Consider the following 23,173-nt stretch of genomic DNA (forward strand, 5'->3'; position numbering starts at 1 on the left):
GAGCCTGGACTCTGCTAGAGCCCTCTGTGTGTGTTTGGGCGTCCCGTGCTCTCGATCTCGACAGTCTCACCACGCTGCAACTCTCTTTCAATTTGCGAGAGTTGGTGGCTGAAAACAGACTCCGGCCATTGTTTAGCAGGTAGGGGCCCCCCTATCTGTGGAATGAGTGTGCAGCAAAACACCCTCAAGGGTGAATACCTACATAGAAACAAGTGGGCTCGAAAGTTATGTGGTCAACGCAGACTACGTAGCGCTGACCAGAATGCAGCCCTCGCCAGAGATAGTAATCTCCATCGTGAAGGGAGCCTTGTGTCCGGAGTAGGCGACAGAGTGTCCGCCGCCCGGATGAGTTGCAAATCTCAGAACGCCCATGGGGGCAATTGGGCAGGAATGAGGGAAGAGCACTGCATGATGCTTCTGCCGCTATTCCAGCACACCCCCTTCGCGCTGGGGTGGACTCTGGTAGGCCGTGGGTGATTGGACGTTCAAAGTGATTGGGAGCAAGGGATGCAGTTGAGCAAGTTCGGACCGTCAGGGTGCGGTTAGTGCTGGGGAGGCAGGGCCAGTGTCCAGCATTGTCCAGCATTGCAACCTGCGTACTTTGCAGACCGACCAGGCCGCAGTTCCTTTTTGCCCTGCCATTTTCAGAGTCTGGGCTACTGAGCCCGCCATCATCTGGCATCCAGGGACCCCTTCCTTGGTTGAAACACGAGCGAATGGCGATGGATGTCTGCCCAGGCCAGCACTAGCCCCCTTCCAACTCTTCCAGGCGCGAGGCGCAAAAAAGCAACACACGATCCAAGCGTCTCTCACCGACCAGGCCACTCCCCGACCTGCCGATGGACGATCAAATTTTTTCATGGTTGCTCGTCTCATGTCCGATGCCGTCTGTGCTGGCGCCGGGAGCACCCAATCGCTATCCACCAAAGGCCCCCTCCAATGGTGTCAACCATTCCACACTTGAAAGAGACGGTTTGACCAGGCTTGCCTTGATGAAGCAGAACACGGCAGGCTGGATGGGAGTCTGCGTCTACCTGGTCGTGGCGTCACACCTGAAATCTCTCACAGAAAGCCATTGGTGTTAATTTTACAGCCAACACCCGGAAGAAGGCGGGCGGCGAATTTGGGTATGGCAACCCGAACACAGTGCCCTCGTACTTTGCCAGTCAACAGCCCAAAACGAGTGTGCTTCCGGGCATGGCCATGTCGAATTTCGCCTTCCTCCGTGGTGTGGGAACCCAACCCTGCAAGCACCCCAAGAATGCAGATTTGGTTGATTGGGGTGCTGGATAGTGCTCGTCAGGGAGAGCAGCTACTGGTCGACCTGCTAGCGCTGGCGCTCGGTCTCGCAAGGAACGCTGATCTGTTGTCGGTGGTGACAAGAAATGCGCCCAGCCACTTGGTGATCCGCTCATCGCCCACTTTTCCACCGACCCAAGACTATGCAACCCACTTGTGCCCGTGTCTCCTGCCAGACGGTGCCCGCCTCGTCTTGCTTCCTCTGGCTGGCCTAAACCAAAACCGCTCATGAAGAGCTCGTCATCCAGCGTCCCCAGCGTCAGACTACAGCCCAGGGTTTGCGAACTTTGACGCATCGATGTGGGCCCTGCCCCTTCCTGGCGTACTATTCGCAGCACCCTCTGACCAGGTTCTGACGGCTTTTTTGCCCCACAAGCATGGGTGGCATGAGTGTGGGCGGTCCGTGCGTCGACGCTTGCCATGTTCGCCATGCTCGCAATGGCTCTTTTCGAGTACAACGTCCGTCATACCTAAAAGGACATGATATTGCCTCTATACCTCAATACATCTACTCGCATCAACACCACCACCACCACCACCACAAAACCATCCAACATCCCACCTGGAACCTCTTAACCTCTCTCCTATATCTCACTATCTACTCTCTGCTCTGTATCACTTTGTATCCCCATACCTTCTGGTCTCTCCTTTACCTGCTCGACTTCCAAGCCGATCACCACATATCATAATCCATTGGACCTACATTCCATATCCAGGGACTGGCCACATTTCTGTTACATTTCCTCAAAACACGTCTCTGGACCTCTTCTGGACCCATGTTTTGAACTGTTCTTTTTGGTCTTGCTCGACTCTCCTCCCTTTTCCTAGACCAAGTACTCCGTACTTTTGGGCTCTCCCAAGAATGCTATTGACGCCACCATCGTCCCCTCAACTCGCGACTTGCCTTTCACCAGAGGACCGATTGGGGTGCGTTCTTGCTGGCCGACTCGAACTGGTCTCCATCCTAGGGATTGGCGCTTATGGAGTGGTCTACCAGGCCATCGACAGACACACAAACATCCCCTATGCCGTGAAGGCCCTACCCAAGATTGGATTGGATCCCAGACAACGACGCTTCCAACACCGCGAGATTGCCCTTCACCACCAAGCCAGCCAACATCCCAATGTTGTCTCGCTGCTTCGCATTCTGGAGAGCCCGGACTGCACATACGTGGTGATGGAATTCTGCCCTGAAGGCGACCTGTTCTCCAATATCACTGAACATGGCCGATTTGTCGGTGACGACCAACTGGCCAAGCATGCTTTCTTGCAGATTTTGGATGCCGTCCAGTATTGCCATTCCATCGGGATCTACCATAGGGACCTCAAGCCCGAGAACATCCTGGTTACCAACCACGGCCACACTGTCAAACTCGCAGACTTTGGGCTTGCCACCACCGATTCCATCACTTCGGACTTCGGGTGTGGATCTACGTTCTACATGTCTCCAGGTACGCTCATCTGGCCCCTCCCCATATTCCTCATCGTTGGGTCCATATGCTAACAACCTTCTCAGAGTGTCAACAAGCGCCCACACGGCCGTACGCCCGTTATGCCGCTGCACCCAACGATGTCTGGAGCCTGGGCGTTATCCTGGTGAACTTGACCTGTGGCCGCAATCCCTGGAAGAAGGCCTCTCCCGATGATTCCACGTTTCGTGCATTCTTGAAGGATCCCAAGTTCCTCAGCTCGATCTTACCCATCTCCCCTGAGTTGAACATGATCCTGAGACGCATCTTCGAGTGCGACCCGCACAAGAGGATTACCCTCCAGGAGCTTCGCGAGTTGATCCTCAATTGTCCGAGGTTGACGACCAATTCGTACAATACCCTCCCTCCGTCGCCTCCTGCGTCTCCCTACGATTACGTGGACCCAATGGATTGTGCCAACATGGCTCTGCCACCCTCGCCACCTGCTTCGCCATCTCCGCCACAACATTTCCAACCTCAACCTTCGGAGTGGTCTTTGTTTGAACCTGCTTCCAAGCAGAGTTCCTCTTGCTCTTCGCTTTCGACGGATTCCGGATACGAGTCCGAGGCTCCTTTCCATGATGCTGGCCAACGTTTACAACCCCCCGTCTTCAACTTCTATGGCAACGTTATTCCGCTGAATGAGCACGAAAAGCCTTACTATCCGCAACCGAATTTTGTTCCTTCGGTTGCCGCGTTTTAATCTTCCGACTTTGTTTTACATACGTTATGCAGCAATCTTGTCGACGCTGTAACGAGTTAACGGTGTTACGATTGGGGTTTCCCCTCCCATTTTCTGGATACCCTGGTGGTCGAATTTACGATATTACTTTACAAAAAACTTCTTTACCGGAATGGACTGGACATATTCAGGAAAAGCCAAGGGGTGATGCAGATTTACAGGAGAAAGTCAGCGCATTTGTCGGCATCCTTTACTAGACCGTGGATTCTCTTTTATGTGTGTGTGCATGCGCGTGTGTTGGGGAGCCTGAGCGTCGAAAGTTATCGGATGAGAAGAAAAAACTAGGGGAAAGGCAGGCGCGTTTGGAAGAGTATAGTCACTGTCCCTCAAACCAAGTGCTGGCGCGAGATGACATGATGGGTATATGGGGGGAGGGTTTTTTGTCACTGTTACTGTTACGCTACGAGGATTACTTGTGCAACATCCTATCTGAGGACATATCCTAGGATCAACCATGCAAGCCGGCTTTGGGTCATTCGAATCCCAGGATGATGAACACTTGAGTCTCAACACTGGGATTCCACAGGCTGACTCTGGACGCCTTGTCCGCCGCAGTCCGTGTTCAGCTCCAGGGTTTTCATGGCTTGAAGGGTATATTGTAAATAGCTTCAAATCGACGGAGAATCAAAATGTCGAATAATATCAACTCTGGGTCCAAAACAATTGTATTCTACTGATTCAGAACAGGTTTCTGAAAATTGGAATGCTCATTGACCTCGCCGTCGCTCTGAAAGTTACGTGGCGTATGCACGTGGCTGAAGGCGACTTTTCCGGATGCCCTCGAAGTATGGAAGTGGCAAAGAAGGGGAATCTGTCTTCCTCCCCCCATTTCACACCCTTCCAGACCTCTTCCCATCGATCCATCGCCGATCAGTCGAGGGTATCTCCCTCCGACCATTCAGCTGGGAGAGAGGGGTTTGTGGCCGCCCTCTCCCGCGGTTCTATTCCTGACGACATCATGTTTTTGCCATTCAGCGCAGCCTGCGAGGCAGCCTTCGCCCCGACTGTGCCGCTGGGGTGGCTCACTAATGCAAGCCCCTTCTGTTCCAGCCTTCGTCTTGACAGCGCATGCGTCAGCCTCTCGGCTTTGATAGGATGCATTGGCTGCCTTACTCCTCTTTCTTGCCCCGCTTTGTCGACCCTTCGATGACTTTCTTTGGCAGGATCCTCACCCACCTACGGTCTCACGGTTGGTCAGGTTGGCAAATCCTCAAGACTTTTGCCACGGACTACTGCAAGGTAGGCTGCAACCTTCACCTGCGTCTTCAATCCAGATGAACCTTGGTATCCTCCGCTCCTACGAATGATAGAACAAGATTTTGGGGTCTCCGGCTTCAATGGGGTGGCACGAGGGATCCCGTCCATCCTATTACCTGGAGAAAGGATATCCATGTCCGAACTTGAGGGCGAAACCGACCAGATTTACATGAGACTAACCCAAGGATATCGGAGAAATAGCCCCTCACCTCCTGCGCCGCGCACACTGAGCACCACCGAAACCTACCGCTAAGAATACGACCACCCATCAGAATCGAAAGCGTCCCTCCATCATGGGCGACTTATGCAGGAGCTTTGACGTTCGCTACCCTCCAGTGATCGACCCTTGGAACTTTGAGAACAACGATGGGCTCCAGACTGGCCTGCTAGGCGTAGTTTTGGGCACGGTTGAGGGTTGTTTTCAGTCCTGGCTGAAAAGCAGGAGGGTTTCGATACCCAAGAACGACTCCTGCAGCCTTCCAGACAAAGGATAGTTGGACCAAGGAGTGCGAGGAGGGGCAGCGACGGAGCAATAACCACACAGTCCCTCAATGCTGATTGACTAGCGAGCGCCCACACGAGGGGTCAACAGCCCTTCCAAGTACCTCCGATGTTTGTACAGACAGTTCAGTAACTCAGTACCCCTCTCCCCATCCCGCTTTGACAGGTTGGGCATTGTGTCACCGATAAGCCTTGATCCAATCCTGTCGACGATGCTGAGTTCTACGTCAGCCCCATGATTGTGCGCCTACACCACCTCGATGGGAGCCATGATGTTTCAAACAAGAGAAAAACTGGGGCCGAGTTGTTGAAAGTCACAATATACCTGCTGTTCGGATGCTGACCGTGGCAGTGACCGAAGTCAGCAGAGAAACAAGAAGCCAGAAGTCCCGTACCTTGAACCTGGAGAGCAAGCCCATGTCCTGGCAGGCCTGAGACGGCCGACAAAAAGCCACGGAAGGACTGTAGGTACTACTCGAGAGGGCCAAAGTCACTTGGGCACAATCGTTCTTGACGCCGCCCCCAGCCTCAGCGACGAGCCAGTGGCTCTCGCGAAGCCATGTGCTTTTCAAAGCGAGCTTCCTTTGTTGGAAAGGTCCATTTTCTCGAACAAACTCGGGGACCTTTGGCAGACTGTTCTTGGATTTGACTTCCACCCAATTGAGACGTCAGACTCTTCCGAAGCGAGCCGTGCTACAGATAACTCGGCGATCTGTTAGGGGTATAGGTCGTTTGCAAATTGCGCCCACTCACGTCGCTTTGCGTCCGGAATGCCTGGCACGCTCAATTCTAATGACAATGTCCACTGTTCGAGCGGCTGTTCAGATTCGCAAGCACGGTGGATAACCCAGCAGCCACGAGATACGGTTGGCATCCTCACTCTTCGCTACTCAGTCAGCTGGAGTGTATGGCATGAAGGGGTGGCATCACCAGGCTTGATCACCTAGTCTAGGAAGCCGAGCACTGCTCGACGACGACGCCAGTACTAAATCGGAGCGTCCATCTAGATACCTTCTGTTGCCGCCATGATGGTTCTACATGGTCTCCTTACCATCCGTCATTTGAAAAGGTAAGAGTCAGTGGATCGAAGCAGCATCTCTGCGGTTGGTTGAAAGACAATGTCAAGTCATACCATATATGGCTAGTTTAATTCCTGGAGCTGAAAAGGAACTGCAGATATGTGCTTCCAAATCTTGGTGTCGAATAGTCCCAGCCTGGAGTACAGTCATCATTCATTCAGCGAAGGCAGTATCCATCCAACCAGGATTTGTCGGTGATGGGTGAAAAGGCTGCCTCCTCGACGGATAGGTTTCCGCGAATGGTTTCCGGAGAAGTGGAACCCGCGATCAACTCTCATTCACGTACCCCTCGAGTTTCTTTAGCCAACTTGGTCTGGATGCTTGTGAATACGACATGGCACTCGAGGTAGAACCCCCCACCGATTAGCAACGAACCACACCACTCAGGCATCAAGGTACTAGGGCCGCAGCCCAAGCAACCTCTTGAGCCACGAAGCAAAGCCTCAGCCCAACTAGCGACAGGCACATGGCGAAAATGCCGCATACAAAGTCAAGAATGGGTTGTACTATGATGGTTTCGTGGCGATGGGTGAATTCCCCTGAGGCATGCACCGCGACTTATCCGTCAGAACACGCGCCCTCCTGCTGTGGTCGCCTTGTTCAGCGACGCGCTATCTACCATGATTAAGCATGACCCAAAATTCCAAGAAGATTGCTCTGTGGAAATCCATGCTTGGGTCGGTGGATCAACAGCCGAGTTTATTGCGAATTGTCACTCTCCCCCTTGCAGACAAGGAGGGTACTGGAAAAAGATATAGGCGAGAAGTATAGATCACATGACCCATTCGAAGATTTGGGACTATTGTTGGACATGTGCCGGTAAGGTAAAAAATCCCAGTCAAGTTGAGGTTGGTATTGAGGAAGGCAGGTTGAGCTGCCGCATGCAGAGGGTATGTTGTCCACACTGACTGGAGATTGCAAAATTGATCGAGTTCTAACACCTGGACGGCTCCCTCGGTATCGACATTGGATTCCAACCAGACACAAAATGGATGCTCGACGACACCTACAGACAGTGTGGACAACAGGGCGTATTGTATCTTAAGTATCATCAGCCGCCGAGTAAAGACGTCGAGGTAAAGACAATACTCCAGGTCCAGGCTATACGCCAACGTCAGCCTCGTGAAAAGAAGGCCAAGCGATCTACTGGTCAGAAACGCTGCGCTCATATCATCTTCGTCTAGTCTCAGCCTTGTCGATCACGTTGATTTCCTTTTCCTCTAAGAGTATGGGGGTGGCGTGGTTCCCATCTTGTTGTCTATTTTTGGCTGATCTTGCTGTGGACGGTGGATCTGGGGACACTCGGACAAGATCCTGACCAGGCATCAACGCTTCTCGGGAAGAGCCATTTGTGCCATTCCAAGCAAGCAGACCCAGGGGATATCAATCTACTCGAAATGATATCATCATGAGAAGAGACTGGAGATTCTTGCCACTTGGTCTCTTACCTCAGGATGCTCCAGCACGGATCCGGATGAGGTGAGAAACCAAAGGCACTCGTGATGCTCATTGCTGAGTACCTCATACGTCGGCAGCCTGGTCTGGGGAGGACAGACTGACGCCACATCTGGTCCGTGCCACAGGCGAGACTGCGCCTCGAACTCAGTCGCAAACAGTGGCTTAACCAGGTCTAGCGGCCGCGTGGGACTCGAGGAGGTACCTGTACCGTGTACTCGCTACCGAGTATCTCCGTGCAATAGTCATTGTGGGCAGCAGTTCCTCTTCCTCTCGAATAATTGATCCACTGTTACATTCGCATCGCTCTTCGTCCTCAGCTGTTCAGTCTCTCTTTGAATATTTTCTCCGGTCATGCTTTTTCTGTCCAAGTACAAGATGATAACGGGAAAGAAAGACCAAGTCCGACGTTGACAAAGTGATCGTGGCTGAGCCAAGTCACTCCCAAGACTCACTATTACGCGTCGCACTCCGAGGCGGTTGCTTCCCGCGTCTCGCAACCCTTGCCCAGCAATAATGGGAGGTACAGAGTGAAACTTCTCCTATATGGAATACCTTTCTTCATGATTATTCTTGGTCTAGAGTGACCCCAGATCCTTTTCCCTTGTTCACAGCTGCTCTCTATGCGTGCAGACCTTTTAGTTTGCCCTCAGTGCATAGGTTTATATCACTGATTGCCTTCGCATCACCCGAACAGCAGAAATTCTCTCCGCACCTCGGAGTGACGGCGGGCATTTCTCCCTCGGCTCCTCTAAACAGCCAAAGCCCAGCAGGTAGCAGATCAAATCTTTTGTTGTTGGTCAAAGCACCAAACGCTTTCATTCAAATCCTTCAAACCAGTCCTTCCAAAAAAACAAATCACCCTTGCCCCAAAGATTCGATTCTGACATACCTGCTCCGCCGCCTATCTGTCAGCCAACCGCTCCAGATTACCGCGCCCTATTGAACTTTTTCGTCCTTTCTCGAGTCCCCCAGGCGAGCCAGTTAAGCGAGCACCACAACCACCACCCATTCAACACCAGCGAACGAAACCCCAAGGTTTTAAGAAAGAAAAAAATTGATAAGAACCATGGCCGACAAATTCGACCCACCTGCATACCCTCCTCCTGCGCAGTACGCGGCCCCCAACCACAGCCAAACGGGCTTCCAATCGCCGCCACCCCAGATGGCCTACGACCCCAACTACCAACAACAACAAATGTACGATCCCAACCACGGCGCGAACCAGGGTTATTACGGTGGTGGACCCCCGCCGCAGGGCTACTATGGCGGACCTGGCTACGGACCACCGCAAGGCTGGAACGGCCAACAGCCCCCACCGCAGGTGGTATATGAGCGGGATCGAGGCAGCTCGGGCCCGGGTATCTGTACTGGGTTATTGGCCGGGTTGGCGTGTTGTTGCTGTTTGGATGCTTTGTTTTAAACAAGAAATAAAGAATAACGAGATTCCTTTTCTCTTGATTTGGGAAGGGGGCGGATACGTTGGGAGAGAAGCAAAGGAAGGGGTGCAGGAAGTTGGGTGCTGGGATTATTAATAGTCTCTATCTCTAGAGATGAAGGGAGTGTGGAAGACAAGACATTCCAGGGGCTGTTCATATGAGTTTTTCCGTTTCCCCTACAAATGGGTGATTGTGGGAGTGGGAATGGTTCGTGGTGTTTGAAATGGGATTATTGCATAGCGTAGCGATGCGGATTCGGGGACAACGGGGCCCTTTACTTGACTCTGTCACAAGTACAAGGTACAGCTTATCGAATAGAATTGATATATCTAATTCTTTCCTCTGGATGAGATGGCCATGACAGTAGCCAGATCGTCACATGTGACCAGATTCATAGTTCATGTCCTGTTCTCACATCACAGAACAAGCATTCGTCCCGCTCAGCCCACCACCCTCCTTTGTCGTCGTTTTCGCCGCGGTCCGGGTAATGTCTTCCAGGACCTCGAACATTAACTCGCCCGTCACGGCGCTGCACTCGGCGTAGCGATCACAATACATCTCCTGGGCGACGCGCAGCGCTTCCTGCGGCATGACGCACTCGTAGGACCCGTCCTCGCGCCTCTCCTCGGTGCGCTCGTCCCGCTTCAGGCCCAGCAGCATGACGGGCATGGTGTGCTCGAGGTCATGGTAGTGCAGGGACAGCTGGTGGCGCCAGTAGTGCTGGGCGTTATACAGGGAGTCGCGGGACGAGATGGAGAAGGCAATGATGGCGAAGGCCGGGTTGGGGGGGAACGGGTCGATGAACAGCGGCGATGTCGACGGGTGGATACGGAACTGGTACGGCCGCCGATACAGGGTGACGTCGAAGGTCACCGGCCCGACCGGGGCGAAGACTCGCCTGTGCGGTGGCGCGGGCGGGTTGAGCTTGCCGTCGCGGATGTGTTCCAGTTGTCTATCACGCCCCTCTCCACAATTTGAGCCTCGATGCCGGACATACAAGTACATACAAGCGATTGGAGCGATGGGGGAAAAGAGGGAGACGCAAAAAGTACTGTCTGACCGAAGCAGAACCTGTACAGGGATCGAGGAGGACTTACGACAGGAAGGTGGCTTTGCCTACGCCGGGGCTGCCGAGGAAGAGAATGTCAACTTCTGGCACGGGCTGAGCCTCCTTGGGCACTTGCGCTGTCATGGCTGAGCTCTTTGATAGAGGGCGTGTGCTCAGTCATTGCGACACCTCAAGGGTAGGAAGGGTTTTCGCGCCATGATATCGAGGATATAAGTGCGTGCACCAGTAGTTCGTTGGAGGATTGGGACTTGATAACAGCCTCGGCCAAGGGGAGCTAGACCGAGCCTTGACCAGCGCCACCAAAAGAAACGATGTGGGTGGAAATGGTGTCGGTCTGACGAAATATTATTTGTTTCACGCTGGTGAATCGACACCAGAGAGTATTAAAAAAATGGAAGTAATTGGTTCTTGTCAGACTGTGCTTATCTCGATCACTAGCCTGGAACGTGGCATGATACGTCATCGCGCTGGATGGCAGCCACCACAGCCACTGTCACCTTCCTTGACGCGTTTTCATCTCTCTTGAAACGGTGCCGCCTGCCTGCTGCATTGTCGCAGTACTCGTCAAGTATCATTTCCCCCTATCCCATCCCTTCCCAATTTTATGCCAGTCACTCAACTGTCCCAGCTCAAAGCGGGTCAATTCGTCTCGATCGTCCTCAAAGCAGACCAAAGGACCGGGCGTCAGGTTCAAGGCACCGTCTCCCAACTGCTCACCCGCCACAATCACCCTCGAGGCATCAAGGTCAAGCTGACTGACGGCCGGGTCGGACGAGTCCAGCAAATTCTCACGCACGCACAACAACAACGACAAGCTCCATCACACGGCAGGATGTCGTCGAATAATCCCTGGGCAAGCGCCGAAAGCCAAGGGAATCCGTATACCGCCCCCTCTGAGGAAGAGCACCAACAGCAACGCCAACAACAGACCCAAGGCGCCGCACAATCCTACTACCAGTCCCGTCCTCAGCAGGGCCAGACACAGCAGTTTCAGCAGCAATCGCACCAGCAGTCATTCACGCCCGCGCAAGGCATCAACCGTAGCGACACCGAACAGCTGTTGGCGCAGCAGAGCGACCGGGCCGAACAGGTCGAGCACATGCAGCAGTATGAAGCGAATGCTCGGCAAACAGAAGATGACAGGATTCAAGCGCAATTGCAGCGAGAGTTCCCCAATATCGACAGCAGTCTGATAGCTGCCATCTACAACGAGAGGAAGGGACAGGGCGATCTGGGTGAGGTCAGGGAGTTGTTGCAAGAATTGAATACCTCTTGAATTGGGGGACATGATCCTTAAACTGAGCGCGGAAAGAAGGCGATTGTCCTAGCTCCTCAAAAATACGGATCAGTGAATCCGTTTACAGGAAAGAAAGCAGAGAGGGCACACCACGAAATCGAGGTTTATGAGGGCTAGTGCTTGCTCTAGACAGGGTCAACCTTGTTTTCGGTCTGCCCTCATTCACGCATCTCTGGCTCTCTCTTCTGGGGGCTCGAGTAAACTATGCAATTAACAGACATGCCTATTTCTTACGAGATATATTTCACATTGATCGTGTGGGAGACTGTGCTCGAGCTGATAATGGATGTTTGCAAGTGCTATCATGGAAGTACCCTTGCAGCCAGCGCTGCCTCAACCCGCTCGACGATGTTGGCTGATCACTCTGGGGATGCTAGTGCAAATCTGATCTGCACCAAGTTCTCCGGTCTTTGGACCTTTCAATATGTTAGGGTCACAGGTTCTGTATCCCTAAAGATAGTATCCGGCAGTCAAGCATTTCCGCAGATCATATCATTGACCAAATGAACAGCATGGTGAGGTTCCCGAAGGTCAGTTCTTCGTCGGCCTGGACGTGCTGGCCGCGTCTAACAATAGATCCATGACTCTTGTGCTGCTCTAACGGCATATTTTGTCCGGCGGTCAAGGCTGTCTTCATGCCGCTGCTTTGTGATGCTGAAACCCGACACGGCCAACTGTCAACTGTCAAGCTATGTTAGAAATGATGTCAGTGGTATCTCAACACGCGCAGTAATCCCGTTGTCAGGCAATTTAGTCAATTTGTGCGAGGTGATTCGGAGACCGACTGTCTGATCCCCGATCAACCGTTGGTACAGGGCAGATACAGAGAGGATGCGTGAAGGCTTTCGGCGATTCAGATCCAACGTGGATGGGATGGAGATCGTGATGACGTTGTCGATCGACCAATCGCGGTCGGCCATTCCTGCGCAGCCTTGTACAGCGCCATGCATCGCTTCAACACAGAAGATGTGAGGCAGCAGTGCGCTTCTCGTGTATATAAATACACCTCGATCTTTTGATTTTCAACCCTCAGTCCAGACAGATCCAAAGCTTTTCAACAAGAAACTCTCTCCTCTCCAGGATTCCCTCTCCCGACTACCTATCAATCTACCAACTCAACCCAAACAATCATCCGTCCATTCATCCAATCCAAACCATACCATAACATATCAACCCAAAATATTGAGTGTATCCAATGGCGCGCTCCTGCTCCCTCCTCAAAACCGAGCCCCACCGCCTCCTCTGCCTCGGCGCCCACCACGACATGGCTCTGAGACTGCAAACAAAACTCGCCCCCCACTTCACCTACTGCGCGATCCTGACCAAGATCGAGCCCAAGCGGACGTACTCGCTCGACAACTTCGCCCTGCTCCTCGACGCGCTCTACCCGCCGCCCGAGGGCGTCATTGTCGGCGGCGGGTTTAGTGATGAGGAGGCAGAGCAGATGCGCAGGGTGGTCGAGGAGCGCGGCGTCACGGACGAGAATGGCACGCCGGTCAGGTTTGTCAGGGTCCCGGGGGGCACGTTGGAGAGGGGAGGGCCGGAGGCGTTGGTCGAGACGATTAGACAGTTGCTCGGGGAGGCGTTTGGCGTTGAGTGGTGATTGATATACTGTCCTGTATATCTATATACCTCACTATGTACCTGTGGTTTGAACGGATGCAGAGATGGCGGATGGATGGATACTGCAAAGGGGTTTTCCTCCCGGTGTTGGGAGTGTATACCATACACTATTTCATATCATATCATATCATACAGGCGTATCTAGCAACAAGCTCACACACACACAGAGAGAGAGAGAGAGAGAGAGAGAGAGAGAGAGAGAGAGAGAAAGTGTGTGTGTGTGTGTATGTGTATGGGGGTGGGGAACAAGGGGGAGTGTATACGAAGGAGCATACCTAACGGGGTTTGACGGTGGTAGAAAACCAGAGTCTCGAACACAAGTCACTACGACGTATACCAGTACAGTCAAATGTATTGCGAAATGTTGCTTGTTCATTGGGAAATGTGCCGTATTGCAGGTACAGTATGTATAAATATGAATGGTACTTGCTATGCCCTACCTCAACATTCAACGCGGTCGATTCAGTTCATTTCACTTTCGTTCCTTGCCATCTCTAGAACTATCCTTCCCAGCTCAGATCACATATGTGTTATTTGCCTCCTGGGGGATGTTCTCAGTGACGGCGCTGGGCAAACGGACCCCCCTTTGCAGCCAAGTCGACGGCCCGCTTGGTAGCTTCGTCGAGGTCCTCCTTCGGCAGGCCCAAGAGGTCATTGTGGAGGCCGTACTTGGACTCGAAGTCGCCGTCGCCGTTTGGGAAGAAGACACGCGAGTACAGCATCTTCTGGAACCCCGCGCGGTCGCCCGTCTTCATCTCCTCGGTGCCGGCCTTGTACCGCGCCTCGACGTCCTCGTGCAGCACGGTCCAGTCGGCCTCGCGGTCGCCCGTGACGCGCAGCACCGACGCTAGCATGTCGCGCTGGCTGACCCGGAAGGAGGACACGTAGAGCACGTCGTTCCGGAATCGTGATAGTGTCGGGGAGCGGTCGTCAGCGTCCTCGGGCAGGACCTTCAGGCTCAATAGCGCCGCTGCCGCGCGCCCGCACTGCAGCCACGTGGTCGTATTGATCTTGGTGTTGCCGTCCCCGTAGAGGGTGACGGTGCGTTTGGCAAAGTCGAAGCCGTAGCTCGCCGGGCCCGCCGACAGCGAGTACTCGTACCAGAAGCTGCAGGTGAAGCTGATCCAGGCGCTGACGCCCAGCTCCTCGATGCGCCGCCGTGCCGCGTCCTTGGCCGCCCCGATGAACGTCTCCTGCTGCAGCGCAGCGTTGCGCGGGTCGGTGCTGTACTCGTTGGGCAGGACCCAGGGAACCCCAGCCGCGGCAGCCGCTTCGATCAGCTTTGTCTCCGTCTCTGGCGGTGCCGTCACCGCCATCGTGATGATGAGCACGTCCTGGCCCCGCAGCGCGTCCACCAGCGTCGCCGGTTTCGCATAGTCAACCTTCTTCACCGCGATGCCCTCGGGCACAGTGCTTTGCGAGTCCGCCCGCGATATGGCAGTGAGTCGGTGCTTGCCTGTCTTGAGGAGTGCTCGCGCAATGTATTCGCCCACTTGACCTCCGGCCTGGTTTTTTGGTAGTTAGTATTTGTCGTCGGTGTCAAAGAACAAATCAATTTTATTACACAACCCTCGGGGAAATGAAGGAGATGAGGGAGGAAGAGGAAAGAGGGAGGCGGCTGCTGCTTGTGACACTTACCCCGACGATGGCAATGTTTTCCACATGGTTCTTGTAGCCCGCTGGCTGGTCCTTTGCATACTGTTGTTGTGCCATGGCGCAAGGTTAGGGAAGAGGGATTCGTTTGTCAAAGGGTTTTGTGTTATCTTGTAAAAGAACTCAGGGTCTGAGAGCAATTCACACCCAGTATAGACTCGACCAGGGCCAAAAAGGTGCGCTTTGAGAAATGACAGAGATCAAAATGCTCGATTGACTGGAGAGTTATTGTTTCTGGCGTTCGCTTGTCCGTGTTTGAGGAGGAAGACCCAACCTGCACATGGTGATGCGGTGGTATATATGTACTTTAGACATGTTATACCTCTCACTGTACACCAGAGTGACAAATCCCCGCATACGGAAATCAAACCTTCCCGACTGTCTCCTGGCTGGCCTGGTCTCGGACCTTGGGTCTCTATATCCGACCACAACGTTGCCAAACTGGGCAACGGACAAAAAGGTAAAACGTGCGATATACTTTGCTCCGCACATGTCGAATATTGTACGAACCAAAGAGGACCAATCGAGGCGGTCGTTCCGTCATGAGCCGGCAAAAGAAGTATAGCGACTTGCTGTCCACCAATGGTTCAGCGTGAACACCAGGCGGATACGAGTGGTTGTTAGTCGTAAATCTGGGGCGAGGTCGGAGTGAAAAGAAGCCGACTTTCTCGGTGACTTTTTGTAAGGAGCTCCATCACCCCATACTGTGCTTCAGAAATATACCTCGTACATGTTGTACATGTCCCAGGTTGGTAACTCCGTTCGATCTCAGACTGGTTAGAGCTGATTGTTTATCAAACGCTCGTCCTTGATCTCCTGATTCTGACTTGGGGGCTCGGGCGAATTGGCGCAACTCGGTCGAAACATTCGGCTTTAACGACAATACATCACTGCGTCTTGCCAGGGGCCTCAGCCTCGCCATGTCCACCTGGTCGAATTCCCCAAAGGTTTCATTTTCGTGCGCTCGTTACCAGGACTATCGTCATAATCTCATTGCGCCGGCGTCACGACCCAGTCGCATTGAGTGAGGATTGCCGGACAAATGCCATGCAGGGTTTCAAGCATAACAGACTCAGGAAGATACTCGCCACCTGCCGCGAACCGGAAGATCAACTTGTGCCGGTCTTCAGCTGTTTGCTTGGAGTAGCTCCACTCGAGATCACGACGCAATCTTTTGGGGATTCACAGCATGTTCCAGAATACCTCATTGGATCACTTTTTCAGTATGCTTGAGGGGATCACCGTCACTGTCGCCGATTGAACGAAGGGTTCGGAACATGGGGTGATGGTATCATGATCTGCCTGCTGCGAGAGTCTCATTGCTGAAAACTTTTGTGTCTGATTGCCTCTGATGAAGGATGTGATGGCGGCATCTTTGAATGGAAGCGATGAATCTCGAAGTAGTGCCAAGTCTCGGAAAAATATTACTCCGAAAGATCACTCTCTCTTCCCTTCCCTCCCTTCCACCTGCTCTAACAAGTCCGGCTCACCACAACAGAATATCAAAGGAGAAAAGTCTTGCTTGGGTGAAAACTCTGTGATGGCCTGAGCTGGCTTCTTCGGCCACCGAGTCTGTCTGTAATGGAAGCGACAAGCTCGTTTGCTTGCCTCGGAACCACCTTTCAAGGCGTGCAGCCCATTTAAGAGCTTCGACTGTTTTCAGGCCCGACAAGTATGATAGTAGCGAAGAACCAGTCGCATCATGTTCTTTGCGAATACGAGGACTCCCGAAGCGGCAACCAAGGGAAAATGGGCGGTAAGTGATGGGCCGCAACCCAGCCTATAACTAACCTTCACTGCTGCCTAGCTTCACACCATGGACAGCCCCCGAAGCATTGAAAAATCTGGGGGATATATTATACTTTACAGGAGTCGGTTTCCGTCGTGGATGGACAAAAGTGCTCAGGTTGACTCATAATACCTAATTCTTCATTCATGGCTTTCGAACTGAAACCTGCACATTCGAGAGATGGCACCAAGATTGCCTTCTATCAGATCGGCCAGGGGCCGGGAATCATAATTCTCCATGGCGCGATGCAACACGGCCTCAGCCACATGGACCTCGCGAAAGGTCTGTCGGATAGATTCACTTGCTATCTCCCTGATCGACGAGGACGGGGACAGTCCGGTCCAACCGGGAAGAACTACTCGGTCCAGAAGGAAGTGGAAGACGTTGAAGCCATCCATCTAGTGACGGGTGCACAGTTCATTTTCGGCGTGAGCTCGGGGGCATTAATCACACTGAGAGCGACGCTGGCAGCGCCTCCGTCGCACATCCGGCGGATCGCGGTGTATGAACCACCCTGGCGGCCCGACTCAGATCGAGAGGGAATGACGGCGTGGGTACAGAGATACGAGGCCGAGATCGAACGGGGCGAGCTTGCCAAAGCTGCCGTCACTGCAATGCTCGGCGCGGAGATGGGGCCTGGGATTTTCCGGTCAAAATACTTCCCACAAGGTGCTTTGGTGCTCCTGACGAAAATCATGATGACATTAGAGCAGACGGGCAACAAGCCGAATAAGGAGTTGGCCGGCGGAGAGAACACGCAACCATCGGTCAAGGATCTGATCCCAACATTCCGCAACGACATTGATATCGTGATGTCGATGCTTGGAGAGGAAACCCTCCAAAAGCTGGCGGCGATTCAAACAGAGACGCTTATCCTGGGCGGAAGCCGGAGCCAGGCGTATCTGAAGAACTCGGTTCGCGAGCTTGAAAAGATCCTCCCCAACGCCAGGCGCGTCGAGTTGGCAGGTGTCGATCACGGCGGGACGTTCAACAAAGCGCAACATGGCAGTCCGGAAGTATTCGCGGCCGAGCTCCGTCGATTCTTTTCTCGTGACAATGGCGACGGCGGCGGTGTATTAGAAGACAACACCACACCACCATGAACAGTTCTCCATTCAAGCGCTGACCTAGCTAGCATACCTCAGGAACCGAGGCTCGGGAGAACTAGGTCACCCCTATATTTCTCCTCTCGAGGGACGACGGGCTTGTCTTTTGGCTCATTTCCCATGGTCGAGTTGGAGAAGTCGGCAATGAGGATGGCGTTTAGGAGCGTGTTGCTTCTATCAAAGATGAATGTTGTGGAGACGAATATAATGAGTGTAGATGGTTCTTGGCTTGGTAGCAATACTTGTGTGCATTTCTGTAACCACACTGCCGCGTTAGATCCCGAGATTATTGTTGTACCCGGCTAAATAACCGGGCTCACTTACTCGCTCTCACTTTCTCTCGGGACTCGTCTTCCACATCCTTACCTGTAGCCGAGCATCCAAATACGAACGCTCTTCCGGTGCCTGTCTGACTCGGCAAACACCTTTACCCCCCTCACTAGTTACCAGCAGAGCACGTACCGCAGCCTTTCTCCGCAAAGTCAAATATTCATGCGGGCAAGATGGTGGGGGGGGGGGGGGGTCACCAGGGGATGGAAAGGTGGAGTAAGTAAAGTAAATAGATCAACACGTTGATATAATACCTACCCTACCAATCGCACACGCACTGCAAGGCTATCGTCGGGCTTTTATCTTTGCGAGAAAGAGTATTTGTCGTCGTCGTCGTTGTCGTCGTCGAAAATCACCTATCAACCCAGTCAACTGTTCCTCAGAGCTCAGGAGTATAGTATATGCGATAGGAAAATGGGCCGACTCGACGGGAAGAGTATCATTGTCACGGGCGCGGGGGCTGGGTTTGGGCGAGCTGTAAGTACATAACATGCATAGAACTTGCGATGCATTTGGTAGGGAATGCGAATGAGGCCAGGTTGGTTGGTGGTGTGCGTGTTCCTCTTGGTCTCCCTTGAAGGAGTCGAGAGGGTTTGGTTATGATGTAGCATTCAACAGGGAGATCGGATCAATCTGTGATCGAAGGGAGCAGTGAATTGTTTGTTTGGTATATCGGAACACAGTCCAGCATTCTAACGCACATGCCTCCCTCCGCAGATCGTCCAGAAACTCACGGCCGAGGGCGCCTCCGTCCTGGCCGTCGATGTCAACAGCGCGGAAAACGAGAGAACAGTCGCGTCGTGCTCCTCCAACTCCGGGAAAGTCCACGCCTTCACAGGGGACATCACACTCGAGTCCTCGTGGCGCTCCATCCTCTCGGCAGCACTCGAGGCATACTCCAACCGTCTCGATGTGGTGGTCAATTGCGCAGGCGTGGTACATCTCCCCAGTCCGTCGCATGAAGTGGCCGAGGATGAGTTCGACAGGATGTTTCGGGTGAACGTGAAACCGCTGTATTTGAGCACAAAGGTGGTGGTGCCTTGGTGGAAGGAGAATAAGATTCCCGGATCGTTTATCAATCTGAGCAGCATCAGTGACCCGCGTCCGAGACCCAATTTGGTGTGGTATGCTTCAAGCAAAGGAGCCGTTACAGTGGTAAGTATAGGAATCTCGTCTTCCCACCGAAATGTCATTCATGGACTGGTTTTCCCTAGCTGACGAAACCCACCTAGGCAACGAAAGGTCTTGCAGCAGAGTACGCTGTCGACCAGATCAGGTATAACTGTATTCGACCAGCGGTGGGAGAAACAGCCATGTAATTTGTCCATACTTGTCCAGCTTGTGATTGACTTCTGACCCAATTTCCCAGGCTTGCTCGCGCGCTTGGAGGGCAAGACACGCCAGAAGGGCGGGAAAAGATACTTGGTACGATCCCGCTTGGTCGCGTGTGCCAGCCAGCAGATATCGCAAATATGGTGTGTTTTCTGGCATCGGATGAGGCGAGCTATATCACAGGTGCAGCTTTTGACGTCGACGGGGGCAGGGGCGTGAGTTGAACGGATCCTGTTCAGCGCAATCTGCACAAGCGCCAATATATAAACAAGTTCAGTACATGATCGTACATGTGTTCCTTCCAACCGATACTTTACAAGCTGATCTCTCCTTTCCACATGGCGTCGTTCAGACCAAGTTTCTCGACAACATTCTGCCATCTTGGCCCGCCCCGGTCTTGCCTTCTTAGGTAGGCCATCAGCTTTTGTCTCTTGTGCACCATCATCCTCAATCGCCTCTTGTTGCTCTTATCCTTTTTGTGCAAGTTGTTCGCCAGGACGTTAATCTTTGCCGTCAGGATCGCAATTTGCACTTCGGGAGACCCTGTATCTGTGCCGACCCGTTTCGGGACAACGACTGCACTTGCATCAGTGCCTTCGCCTTCCTTGAGGACATTCTGCTTGCTCTGAAGCCCTGGCGCAAGAACTCCATCGGTGTTGTGACGCCCAAACTCTTCAATACATCTTTGGACGTTGATGCGTGTGCGATCCTTGCTATTCGCATTATCTAGCGAGGCAATAGCCAGCAGAGCCTTGGAGGCATTCTCATGGGAAGCGACATGCTCCTTGACCCTTTCAGCAAACCTCGCCTCAGCACCCACAATAGGGTTGGATTCCGGAAGAGGTTCACTGAGCCATTTGGAATATTCCAAAGACTTTTGCACGTCTTCGGGTTTGAGAAAGTAGTTCAGGTAGGACTCTTTGATCGTTGAGATGGGAGCATTTGCCTGCAGAGAGTTGACAAACGGGGTCGGTCGTGATCGGACAGGGTCACCGAGGGCGAGCTCGCGTTCTTCTTGCAGGACTTTCTGTCGTGCCAAGTTTGCCGATTTGCGCTGCCGGGCCTGTGCCAGCCGATATGGATCGATATGCTTTCTGACTTTTCGTTTCCTTGTCCGCTTCGCTTCCAAAGGAGCTGTGGTTGAGAAGAGACAGGCAGAGCACTTGGTAAGGGCTTGATTCCGCGTGGTTGCGGGCAAACTTTGAAGGAGACTGGCCACTGCATGTCTGGTCAACACAATTGTCGAACAAGAGAGTAGTGGACTCACGATTGAAGATACTGCCTGTGGCAGCAGCGGGAATTCGGGGAGGCATAGCTACAGTGTTGAACCCGATGAGACTTCGACGCAGTCTGGTGTCCTCGTGCAGCACAGAACTTTCCCCGAGTCTTCAATCGAGCTTGGGAATTATCCCGCTACAAAGTATTTCCGATCCGATAGGGGCACGCCGTCGCATTCGGGAAGTGACCCGAAGAGAAATCTTGGCACGGATTAGCTAAACGCACATTGGAGATCATTGCTCGATCTTTTACCTGAACTTTTGAGACTCGCTGCTGGACTTCAACCCTCAACCCTCACATTCTCACTCCCTTCTTTCTCAAGCACTCGCCTTTTTGACTGATCAAAGAACCTCAGTCGCAAACATGGCGAGCCCAGCGAACCTCCCCGCTATCTTCAACCCCACCTCCCAGGACATTGAAATGCTCCTCGCGGCACAATGTCACTTGGGCTCCAAGAACCTCCAGGTTCATATGGAACCTTACTTGTGGAAGACTCGTCCTGATGGCATCAACGTCATCAACATCTCCAAGACCTGGTATGAAACACACCCGTTCTGAACTGTGCTTTCAGGGAGCTTCACAAACGCTGCGACTCTGGCGCAAAATCGCGCCTTTACCCGAACTGAACTGACTCGATCGTCCCGCAGGGAGAAAATTGTCTTCGCAGCCCGCATCATCGCCGCTGTCGACAACCCAGCCGACATTTGTGTCATCTCTGCCCGTCCCTATGGCCAGCGTGCAGTCCTGAAGTTCGCTGCCCACACCGGAGCCGTCGCCATTGCCGGTCGTTTCACCCCCGGTAACTTCACCAACTACATCACCCGCTCGTTCAAGGAGCCTCGCTTGATCATTGTGACCGACCCGCGCACCGACGCCCAGGCCATCAAGGAAGCCTCATACGTCAACATCCCGGTCATCGCCCTCTGCGACACCGACTCGCCCACCGAATTCGTCGACGTTGCCATCCCCACCAACAACAAGGGTCGTCATGCCATCGGCTTGATCTGGTGGATGCTGGCTCGTGAGGTGCTCCGTCTCCGCGGCACCCTGGCCAGCCGTGAAATCGAGTGGGATGTCGTCGTGGACTTGTACTTCTACCGTGACCCCGAAGCCGAGGAACAGAAGGAGGAGGAGAAGGCGCCGGGTGCGGACGAGGCTGGCACGGCTGTGGTCGAACGTGGATTCACAGACAATGCGGACTGGACTGGCGAGCCCGGCGCTGCGCCTGGTATCGAGGGTGCTCCTCAGGCCGATGCCAACTGGGCCGAGCCTGGCACTGGTACCGCCGACTGGGCCCAAGAGGCGACCGCCGGCGCCACTGGTTGGTAAACGTCTTTTGCTCGAGCAGACACTGTTGCAGAGAAACCCGCTTGACAGCAGTTGTACCCTCTATCTGCAAGTCCGCCGCACCAACACAGTTCATCAGCGCCTGAGTCTCACCCGCAACCACTACTCTATCGCCACCGATATGTCCAAAAGTTTAGACAAGACAGACAATTGACCCCGAACCCACACCCCACACCCAACTCGCAAAGCAAAAGGCCAAAAGTCAACGGCACTCACGAGGGAAAGATACTCGACACCCTGAGGATCAGTTTATTCGTCCTCGGTGTAGAGGGAAAGCCCTGTGCTGGAGATGAAGGGATTGTACTTGATAGTTGCCCAGCCTTTTTGTTTGTCCGAACGGAGAACGGATGGATGTGGCTTAAGCGAAAAATAGACGCTGAAAGTACCTCAGCAGGTTCTTTTCGCGTTAAGAAAACAAAAACAAAATAGCTCAATTCCATCAATGTTGAGAGAGCCCAAAAGAAAAGTAAAAGTAAAAGTACAAGTCGGATGCATCCGTGATCCTTGTCAAAGATTTCCCCATCCTGCATAGTTGCGCTCTGGTGTTTTCAATTTTCAATTTTTTTGGTTTCGTTTTTCTAAGTCTTTTCTATATCCCCAACATTGCGTGGCGCATTTGCCCCGACGTGTCCGTTCCCTACCACCATACCAGAGCCGAAACAAAAGAAATTGTCCAATACCATCGACGGTACAGTCCAGCGCTGGCGCACTCTCTCGTTGATGCCCCATCACGCGAGCACTGTCCATTTCCATTTCCCAAAAGAGTGTCAGGTTGTGAGAGAGATCGCAAATTTCCTTTAGGTGACAAGATAACTCCCCAAAACCTTCACATGTCATAGTCAGAGCAGAAACCAGATTGCACACACAGAAAGCCTCCCCATCCGCCCCGTGTCTTGAATACCATGGCTTGTCTTTCTCACTGCCCGAGACGCTGACAGCATCACAGGCAGCAGGTTCCAGATTTTCAGTTGTATAGCATTGTCGCATAATTTTGGTCGAATGCCGCAAAGTCGTCCAACTCCTTCCGGCTATTTTGTCCCGTAAACCACTGTGTCGACAGATATTGCGATCTTGTTCTCCAGGTTCACTTTACATCTCCAGGATGTAG

At 53.1% G+C, this 23,173-nt stretch overlaps 10 protein-coding genes across 10 annotated transcripts; 7 read left to right on the forward strand and 3 right to left on the reverse strand.

The window, feature by feature from the left end:
- Positions 1-2,161: 2,161 nt before the first annotated feature.
- AYO21_05148 (hypothetical protein) lies at positions 2,162-3,471 on the forward strand (the record flags this gene model as incomplete). Its single annotated transcript, XM_022655119.1, has 2 exons — positions 2,162-2,750; positions 2,816-3,471. 2 exons carry the CDS (start codon positions 2,162-2,164, stop codon positions 3,469-3,471), a joined length of 1,245 nt encoding a protein of 414 aa, XP_022512604.1.
- A 5,400-nt stretch (positions 3,472-8,871) lies between these two features.
- AYO21_05149 (hypothetical protein) lies at positions 8,872-9,225 on the forward strand (the record flags this gene model as incomplete). The annotated part of the gene is made up of 1 exon (XM_022655120.1): positions 8,872-9,225. The coding sequence occupies one exon, from the start codon at positions 8,872-8,874 to the stop codon at positions 9,223-9,225; it is 354 nt and encodes a 117-aa protein (XP_022512605.1).
- A 427-nt stretch (positions 9,226-9,652) lies between these two features.
- On the reverse strand, positions 9,653-10,433 carry AYO21_05150 (hypothetical protein; the record flags this gene model as incomplete). The annotated part of the gene is made up of 2 exons (XM_022655121.1): positions 9,653-10,193; positions 10,339-10,433. 2 exons carry the CDS (start codon positions 10,431-10,433, stop codon positions 9,653-9,655), a joined length of 636 nt encoding a protein of 211 aa, XP_022512606.1.
- Positions 10,434-10,914: 481 nt separating this feature from the next.
- AYO21_05151 (hypothetical protein) lies at positions 10,915-11,586 on the forward strand (the record flags this gene model as incomplete). Its single annotated transcript, XM_022655122.1, has 1 exon — positions 10,915-11,586. The coding sequence occupies one exon, from the start codon at positions 10,915-10,917 to the stop codon at positions 11,584-11,586; it is 672 nt and encodes a 223-aa protein (XP_022512607.1).
- A 1,285-nt stretch (positions 11,587-12,871) lies between these two features.
- AYO21_05152 (hypothetical protein) lies at positions 12,872-13,210 on the forward strand (the record flags this gene model as incomplete). The annotated part of the gene is made up of 1 exon (XM_022655123.1): positions 12,872-13,210. The coding sequence occupies one exon, from the start codon at positions 12,872-12,874 to the stop codon at positions 13,208-13,210; it is 339 nt and encodes a 112-aa protein (XP_022512608.1).
- Positions 13,211-13,784: 574 nt separating this feature from the next.
- Positions 13,785-14,943, reverse strand: AYO21_05153 (hypothetical protein; the record flags this gene model as incomplete). The annotated part of the gene is made up of 2 exons (XM_022655124.1): positions 13,785-14,735; positions 14,869-14,943. The coding sequence occupies 2 exons, from the start codon at positions 14,941-14,943 to the stop codon at positions 13,785-13,787; spliced, it is 1,026 nt and encodes a 341-aa protein (XP_022512609.1).
- A 1,875-nt stretch (positions 14,944-16,818) lies between these two features.
- AYO21_05154 (hypothetical protein) lies at positions 16,819-17,775 on the forward strand (the record flags this gene model as incomplete). The annotated part of the gene is made up of 1 exon (XM_022655125.1): positions 16,819-17,775. The coding sequence occupies one exon, from the start codon at positions 16,819-16,821 to the stop codon at positions 17,773-17,775; it is 957 nt and encodes a 318-aa protein (XP_022512610.1).
- Positions 17,776-18,522: 747 nt separating this feature from the next.
- On the forward strand, positions 18,523-19,664 carry AYO21_05155 (hypothetical protein; the record flags this gene model as incomplete). Its single annotated transcript, XM_022655126.1, has 4 exons — positions 18,523-18,585; positions 18,826-19,263; positions 19,341-19,423; positions 19,478-19,664. The coding sequence occupies 4 exons, from the start codon at positions 18,523-18,525 to the stop codon at positions 19,662-19,664; spliced, it is 771 nt and encodes a 256-aa protein (XP_022512611.1).
- Positions 19,665-19,753: 89 nt separating this feature from the next.
- Positions 19,754-20,753, reverse strand: AYO21_05156 (hypothetical protein; the record flags this gene model as incomplete). Its single annotated transcript, XM_022655127.1, has 2 exons — positions 19,754-20,658; positions 20,708-20,753. The coding sequence occupies 2 exons, from the start codon at positions 20,751-20,753 to the stop codon at positions 19,754-19,756; spliced, it is 951 nt and encodes a 316-aa protein (XP_022512612.1).
- Positions 20,754-21,081: 328 nt separating this feature from the next.
- Positions 21,082-22,047, forward strand: AYO21_05157 (40S ribosomal protein S0; the record flags this gene model as incomplete). The annotated part of the gene is made up of 2 exons (XM_022655128.1): positions 21,082-21,254; positions 21,366-22,047. The coding sequence occupies 2 exons, from the start codon at positions 21,082-21,084 to the stop codon at positions 22,045-22,047; spliced, it is 855 nt and encodes a 284-aa protein (XP_022512613.1).
- Between the last annotated feature and the right edge of the window lie 1,126 nt (positions 22,048-23,173).

This window comes from Fonsecaea monophora, assembly GCF_001642475.1.
Source record: "Fonsecaea monophora strain CBS 269.37 chromosome Unknown Scaff31, whole genome shotgun sequence".
In the NCBI taxonomy this organism is placed as follows: Eukaryota; Fungi; Ascomycota; class Eurotiomycetes; order Chaetothyriales; family Herpotrichiellaceae; genus Fonsecaea; species Fonsecaea monophora.